Below are 7656 nucleotides of genomic sequence, written 5' to 3'. Positions count from 1 at the left end.
CCCGCCGCGGGTCTTCGGGGCACTTCGGCGGCGGGTCCCGGAACGGAAGGGTCCCCCGCCGCCAAAGACCCCGGGCCCCCGGAATCCTCTGGGCGGCCCTGAGTGGATCTGACACCCCCCCGCCCCCCCAGGACTTCGGCATGTGCCTAAAGTGACACCTGGTGGCCACAGGGTGCACTTCAGGACTGGCAGGTTGTTAAACTGGGGAGGGGGTGGGACGGGGGGTTAGGAGGCCTGGAGGCCCCATGGAGGAGGAGGAGGGTGAGGAGAGAGCCACCCTCCATGGGAACTGCACCCCATGGACTCCCTGCTGTGGGGTACAGCTGAGCTGGGGGCCAGGGCCAGTGGCCCTGGGGGGCGAGCCTCACCCCACCATGAGCTGCGGCAGGATGCAGCTTGGGAAACAAACGGGCTGCGCAGATGCCAGGGCAGCCCATCTGGGAAGAGCCGCTGGGTCCAGTCACCCGCTGTTCTCGCTGAGCCGGGAGGGGTGCGTGCGGGGAGTGGATGATTGGATCTTGGCACGTGGAGCCTGCCTGGATCCTCCTGTTGTTTTGGTTCTGCGGCAGACACTCCTTCACTTCCTGTCCTAAACCAGGCAGCGGCAGTGCTGGGCGGCTGCAACAGAGCTGCCAGGCTCCACCCCAGAGGTGGCTGCATTGCAGGGGGGGGTGGAGCGACGGGCCTTGCGAGCGAAAGGTCTAAGCTTGCAGCACATGCCCAGGGGCTCCCAGCTAGTCGCTGTTAGCCGGGACAGGCTCCATTCTTGCATTCGGTCGGGCTCCAGCTCAGGTCTGTCTCTGCCGCTTTGAAAGCCAAGGACCCGGAGACCCCCGCTGGTTCTGGCCCGCGCCCCGGGGAGCCAAGCCGAGACCTGGGTGTTTATTGAATACACAGGTTTCTCGGGGGCGAGGGAAGGGGGCCAGGTGTGACTGGGGGACGGGGAGGGAGAGAGGCAAGGGGCCAGCGTGGCCCCACGGCGGCGTCACTCCTCCCATGGGCTCATGTCCGTGTCAATGGCCACGCAGTTGTAGGCTGCGTACCGCAGCTTCTCCTCACACACCTTGGCGCTGGAAAAGAAGAGCCGCTGTCACTGCCCTGCGGGATGCTGGGGCCAGCTAGGCACTGCCCAAGCCATGGCTTAAGGCTCAGGATCTCCCCACAGGACGGTAGCCTCCTCAGCCTCACGGGACTCCTGGGGAAACTGAGGCACAGGGGGGGCGGGGCCCCACCAGCAAGCGGCAGAGCCGGGGATGGAACCCAGCTTGTGACACACCCAGGCTCACGCGTCAGCCCCGAGACCAGCTGACACGACACCTCCCCGCCCCGGGGGCCAGGGTGCCGAAACACGGGGGCAACTGGGCAAAGCGGCTCTTCGTGGTGCGACTCACGTGGCATAGTTGGGGAGGTAGAGGGAGCTGGAGCAGGTGGAGGATTCGGGCAGCGCATCCGTCGTCTCAGAGCTGGAGAAGAGAGGACAAGCAGGTCAGACCCGACCGGGGGGGAGCCCCTGGGACAGTGACGCCAGCACCCCGGCAGGGCCTTCCCTGGGGACACTCACCCCAGCTTGTCCGGGTAGATGCAGATCCGAGCTGGGAGGCGGCTCCGGCCACTGACAAACCTCAGGAAACGGCTGCGATCCTCTGTGGGGAGAGACCAGTTGTCAGCCGCTCCCAGCCTGGGAGGGAGCCCGCCGGGCGAGCCAAGGTGCCCGAGCCCCATGGCCCATGCCCAGCTGGGGACTCAGCTTCGTGCACCCCGCAGGCAGGGAGTCCCCCGGCTCCAACGGGGAGCTGGGAATTGCTGCCGACGGCTGAGAGAAAGGCCCCGGACGGAGGGCCCTGCTTGGGGAAGGCCGAGTGAATCGTACGGGCAGGTGGGAGACCCGGAGCCTCTGGGATCCGGCAGGAGTCAGGGCTGGGCCGCGCCGGCTGCTCACCGTTGGTGAAGTTGCTGAGTGCCTCCCAGAAGTACTGGACCCTGGTGTCCGACGGCAGTAAATCCTCAAACCGAGCTGGGGGAGGCACAGACAGAACTGGTTAGAAACACAGCAGCCAGCTCCTGCCAGGTCAGGGCTGCCTCCCGCCGGGACACTGCAACTGCCCCCGGGGGCGAGCCCCCCCGCCCGTGTCCCCACCACATGAGCGCGCAGATCCGGGGCGCACGGGGCTGTGCATTTACAAACCGCGCTGGGGCTCAGACACCAGGGCATGTGGCGGGTGCCAGGTCACAGCCAGCGCCTGGGTCCTGCAGACGGTTTCCCAGCAGCCCCTGCACTTACTGAGCTTCTTCAGGGCATCCACCGTCACCTCGGGGTCCCCGCACACCTTCTTCTCCAGCTCCTGCCAGGTGAGCAGGTCGAGGACAGCCTGGGGGACCACCTTGAGCAAGCCGGCCTGCATGGCAGCGATCTGCAGAGCGGATGGGGTTAGAGCCAAGGCGGGGAGCGCTGAGTCCCAGCGACGAGCCAGTGCAGCAAGCGCTCTGGCCGCGCCGGGAGAAGGGAATGGAGCCCTGGGAGACTAAGGGACTCGCCTGTCGCAGACACAGGAGGGCCAGGCGCTCAGCAGGACTCCACAAAGGGCTGGCTCTTAGCACAGCCAGTGAGACCAGCCCGTGATGATTTTGGGGATACACATTCACGGACAGAACCCCCATGCTTCAGGGCACAAGTCACCTCTAGGAGGCAAGGGACAGGAAGGAACATGCTCTGGGGGCCGAGTCCCACTGCGACCCCAGCCCGCCTTACCTGCTCCTTGCTCTCCTCCAGCCTGGCCTTCTGCACCAGGCGGATGAATTCCTTGCGGTCCTCGTAGCGCACCACGGTTCTGCCGCCGTTTGGGATCAGCTCCACCATGCGCTGGTCACTGAGCACCGTGGTGTAGGTCAGCTCCTGCCCAAACTTGAACTCGAAGGTCTCCTTGTCCATCACCTCCATCACCTCCAGGAGCTTCACCTGGGTGGCCGGGCAAGAGCACTCGCTGGAGAGAGACGCCACAGACCTCCCGGGCAGCCCCACCCTGCCCCACAGAGCACCGGGGCTATGCCGGGGGCCAGGCGAGAGCACTCGCTGGAGAGAGATGCCACGGACCTCCCGGGCAGCCCCACCCTGCCCCACAGAGCACCGGGGCTATGCCGGGGGCCAGGCGAGAGCACTCGCTGGAGAGAGACGCCACAGACCTCCCAGGCAGCCCCACCCTGCCCCACAGAGCACCGGGGCTATGCCGGGGGGGCCAAAGCAGGGCCCAAGTGCCTGCAGCACGGGAGAGCTCAGCATGCCGGGACTGGTCATCTCCATGGGCTGCACAGTCCCTTTGGCCCAAGCCGGAGCACTGCATGCTGGGACCGACAGTCTCCATGGCTGCATCTGTGTATAAGGGGTTGGAGCTGCACTACAGAGCCTGGGGGGGGGTCTGAGCTCCTGTTTCTTTAGCCCCACCACAGGACGGCCAAACACAACCAGCCCCCAGTCACTGAGTGCCGCCTGCACTGTGCCCGAACTGTCTGGCATGCCCGTCCCCTCCCCCGCCCCGCCCCCTGCTCACCAGCACGGAGTCCACGGCCGGGAAGTCCTTGCTCCAGCTGACCTCCTCCCCGGTCAGCTGTTTCCACACGATGCCAGGCAGAGCCAGGACCTGCAGCGGGGAAGAGACGCGTGGCTGGGATCGCGGGTGCAGGGACACCTCACCAGCTGCACCCCGGCGCCCCAGAAAGGCAGACGTGGCAGCAGCGCCGGCCAACCATCAGCGACACCTCCCAGCTAGTCCTGCCCCCCACGACACTTGCCCAAGGGGGGAGATTTTAGGGCCCCTCTTGTCGGAGGGACACATGGACCTACCGAGGGCTCGGGGCTGCTGCTCCCAGGCTTTGAGCAATAGCCCCACGAATGCCAGGGCAGAGCCGAGCAGGGGAGGAGCCTGCGAACGCTGCACCGGTTTCTATTTACTGCTGAATCGTCACTGAAATGCCTTGGTTCTCCCAAGCTCCCGGCTGTCTCTAGCAGGGTCCCCCTGCCCCAGGTGTGCTGGGGACGCAGACCGCACGGGGGCGATCAGGCTTTGCCAGGGCCCCTCGACAGTGCTGGGGACCCCCGGGCTCTGCTTGGCTCGGGCCAAGGGGCAGGGGTTTGGGGGAGCAGGTCCCAGGCACCACGCCGAGAGGGGGCAGGACTCACCAGGAACTCCTTGCCTCTCAGAGCCGCGCCCATGATCTGACCGATCCACTCGTACTTGGCAAACTCCTTGCAGGCCGGGTTCGGGACGTACATGTCCCTGGCCTCCCCAGTGCCATTACCCTGCAATGGAGACGCGCTCAGGGCTCCCTGCCAGTCCTGCGGTGCCAGGAGCGGGGGACGGCCCAGCGCCCCGAGCCAGGGCACAGCGGGGGCACAACACGCTCCCCAGCACCCCCTGCTGGCTGCCGGAAGGACCAGGGCTGACAGGCTGCGGAGGGGGCTCCTCCGAGATCCCATCACTGTCCACGCTGCCCCTCCCCCCAGCAGACTCCATGGACCCCGTTGGAGGTGGGAAGCCCGGCAGTGGCACCCACGTGGGAAGGGCAGTTTGGGGGCTCAGCCGTGGCCAGATGGGCAGCCCAGGAAGGAAGAGGGCACAGTGCCCGGGCCGGTGGGGGACATACCCCGTAACACTGCGTTAAGGCCCCCAGCTAAATTCCTAGTGACGGACGAGCACCCGAGCCACGTGCCCAAAAGGGAGGGCGCTTCTCCCAACCGCCAGGGCCTGGCCGATGGGCGCGGGCTCCTGCTCCCCCCAGCCAGGGAGCAACGCTGCCCCTCCCTCCCCGCGACAGGACTCGGGGGTCTCCCGCTGCCAGCATGGGGCAGGACGGGCCCGGCCCCCAGCCCCTCGGTACCTGGTTGGACGTGCGGACGAAGAAAGGCAGCGGCACGGGGCTCTCTGCCGAGCTAGGACACAGCTCCTCAGACATGTCCGCCAGGCTGTCCCGGAACCCGCCTCCTGCAGCCCGGAGACACCGCCCCCCCGTTAGCGCCATGAGCCCTGAGCCCCGGCCGCAGGCTGACAGCCGGCTGCGCCTCCCCCGCCCCTGCCGAGCGGCCCCTGCGGCTCTGCCCACTGCCTTTAAAGCACCCTACGAGAAGCGACCCCCAACCCCGGCCGCTTGCCCTGCCCCATCCTGATCCTGGGGGAGGGCCCAGAGGGAAGCACTGAGTGGGGGCAGCTTGTAACCCCCCCCCCCCCCACTGCACACAGGACAGGTGCCCTTGTCCCGACGAGAGCCTGGCTGAGCTGCCGCGAGGCCGGAGCCGGGGCCGAAGGCTGCAGGGTAACGGGACCGTGCCGCCCTCCCCAGCTGCCCCGCCCCAGAGCGCCTGGCGGGGAGGGGCCTGGGCCTGGGCCCAGGGACGTACCTTGATCGATGATGCCCTCGGCGATGAACTTACACTCCCACCACTGGTCGTAGCGCAGCGGCCACCTGCGGGGAGCCAAGGTGGCAGCTCAGACAGCAGGTCGCTCCTGGGAATTCGGAGCTCACAAGAGGGGCCAGCCGGGCCCCTCTGGGCCATGGCAGCCCCCAGGACGGGTGCCCTGTGCCCCGCCTCAGAGGGACCCCTCGGGGGGCCGTTGGCTCCTCGGCCTCTCCGATGACACAGGGCCCAGTGGCCCTTCCCCTACAAATGGGGCTCACATCTCCTCCCCCCGGGAGCATGCAGCCACAGCCCCCCTCAGCCCCGGCAGCCGGCAGGGCCCCTATACCTGTAATCCAGGGGCTTCTCGTACTTGTCGGAAGGTTTAAGGCCCTCGTGCACCTAGAGCAGACAGACACGAATGAGACTCAGCCGCCGGCCAGCCATGGAGCTCCCGCAGGAAGCTGCAGGGCCCCGGCACTGGTACCCAGGAGGCAGGGCAGCGGTGGAGACCCGGGGAGGCTAAGTGACTTGCCCATGGTCATGCAGAGAGTCAGTGGCAGAGCAGGGAACCAACCCCAGATCTCCCATATCCCAGGCTAGTGCCTGACCCACCGGGTCCCTTCTTCCCTCCAGCAGCAGGGCGGGCCGAGGGGGAGGCAGGAGGCTCCGAGGGGCATGTTGTGCCCCGCAGGGAGCTGAGCAGCCATCGGCGTGAAAGGCGACAGCGGCCAGAAAGCCAGGCAGTTGCAGCAAAGGGAACCGCAGCCAGAGGGACAGATCCCGCTCGCGCCAGAGGGACAGACAGACAGCAGCGTCTCTCTGCCTGCCCCTTAGCACTCCAAGGCCAAGCCTCACCCCATTCCCCATGTGCCCTTAGCCCCTCCTACTCCCATGGTTCCTCCCCATTCCCGTCCTGTGTCTCCTCCACCCACCATGCTGCCCCTGCGCCGGGCCCCTCTCCCCAGTGACCCTGCCCTCTCCGCACTGTGACGCCGTCGGGCGCGCCTGCGCCATGCTGGGTGGGCAGGGCCAGCGGCACTGGAAGGAGGCCGGCGGGCACGGTACCTGGGTGAAGACGGCGTTCTTGCAGCCGGGGTCCAGGGCGGGGTTGTCGCGGTGCTCCATGGCCAGGCGCCGGTTGATGTAGAGCCGCGGCATGAAGTTGGGCTTGCTGGTCTCCGAGTCCTTGAGACACTGGGCGATCAGCGCCCTGCGCCGCTTGGAGAGCGGCAGGAACTGCTTGATGTGCTGGCACGGGCGAGGCGGGGCCTGGGTTAGAGAGACCTCCCAGGGCCCCCCAGCTCCTCCGGCTATATGCGCCCCCCCGAATGCACATCTGGCCCCTGGCCTGCCCGCAGCACGGCCGGCTCAGCCTGCTCAGCCCTTCTCCCCGACCGGGCCTCGGCTCCCTGCAGCGCCCCCGACATTCCCAGCTCTCCTCCCGCTCCTGGGCCCCGGGGGCAGTCTGGAGTCCTTGGCAGAGGGGCTGCGCCAGGAGAGAGGGGAGCCCCCGCTGTCGCTCACCTTGAGCCAGCTGAAGGTGCCGACCGTGTGGTCCCAGGCCGGGATGAGGTGGTGCAGGACGCTGTCCAGGAGCTTGATAAACCTAGGAGAGCAACGGGGGCCGCTCGAGACGCAGGGCAAGGCCTGGGCCACGCGAATCGGCCCCAGCCAGGCCACCGCAAAGCCAGGGGCTGCTCCTGGCACAACGTCCCGGGACACGGCACCAAGGGGGGTCGGCAGCGCTCCAGGGTCTGTTCCCCTGGTTGCTGGGCTGACCCCGACGCCCCACTATGGCTGGCACTAGGGGGCGCTGTGCTGCAGGCAGCGGGGAGTGGGCTCAGTAGGGGGCGCTGTGCTACTGGAGGCAGCATCTTTTGGATGAAGAGCATCAGGTTAGGGCCCTGGCCACACGTGATGAGAAGGGAGCTGTGAGATCTCGCAGGCAGGGCCGGATCCAGGGGTTTTGCCGCCCCAAGCAGCCAAAAAACCCCAAAAAACCAGCCGCGGTCGCCATCTGCGGCAATTCAGCGGGAGGCCCTTCGCCAAATTGCCACCCCCTCCGGCGTGGCCGCCCCAAGCACCTGCTTGCTAAGCTGGGGCCTGGAGCCGGCCCTGCTCACAGGAGATGGGGAGTGACCCCTGGTGTCCGGACCAGACCCCATTCTGCCTCCCCAAAGCCCCCTGGATACGGGCTCCCTGTCCCGGCCTGCTGCGAGTGGCGCTAGGGCAGAGCAGTGCGTCCCCCGCGTTCTGCCCCCGGGCTC

General features: G+C 67.5%; 1 protein-coding gene across 4 annotated transcripts in view; it reads right to left on the bottom strand.

Moving 5' to 3' along the window:
* Window positions 1-836: 836 nt before the first annotated feature.
* HECTD3 (HECT domain E3 ubiquitin protein ligase 3) overlaps window positions 837-7656 on the bottom strand; it is a 14987-nt gene continuing 8167 nt past the window's right edge. For all 4 annotated transcript variants that reach the window (XM_039484442.1, XM_039484443.1, XM_039484444.1 and 1 more), the window contains exons 9-21: window positions 6914-6995; window positions 6455-6637; window positions 5736-5788; window positions 5390-5454; window positions 4873-4976; window positions 4175-4294; window positions 3546-3635; window positions 2750-2956; window positions 2282-2411; window positions 1940-2014; window positions 1562-1643; window positions 1392-1463; window positions 837-1070 (exon numbers count right to left, since the gene is read on the bottom strand). In XM_039484442.1, coding sequence (XP_039340376.1) covers window positions 986-1070; window positions 1392-1463; window positions 1562-1643; window positions 1940-2014; window positions 2282-2411; window positions 2750-2956; window positions 3546-3635; window positions 4175-4294; window positions 4873-4976; window positions 5390-5454; window positions 5736-5788; window positions 6455-6637; window positions 6914-6995 — 1348 coding nt within the window. In that variant the 3' untranslated portion in view covers window positions 837-985. The remainder of the gene's footprint in view (window positions 1071-1391; window positions 1464-1561; window positions 1644-1939; window positions 2015-2281; window positions 2412-2749; window positions 2957-3545; window positions 3636-4174; window positions 4295-4872; window positions 4977-5389; window positions 5455-5735; window positions 5789-6454; window positions 6638-6913; window positions 6996-7656) is intronic.

The sequence above is a fragment of the Mauremys reevesii genome, linkage group 8 (assembly GCF_016161935.1).
Source record: "Mauremys reevesii isolate NIE-2019 linkage group 8, ASM1616193v1, whole genome shotgun sequence".
In the NCBI taxonomy this organism is placed as follows: Eukaryota; Metazoa; Chordata; order Testudines; family Geoemydidae; genus Mauremys; species Mauremys reevesii.
This window is presented reverse-complemented; position numbering and strand designations above follow the sequence as displayed.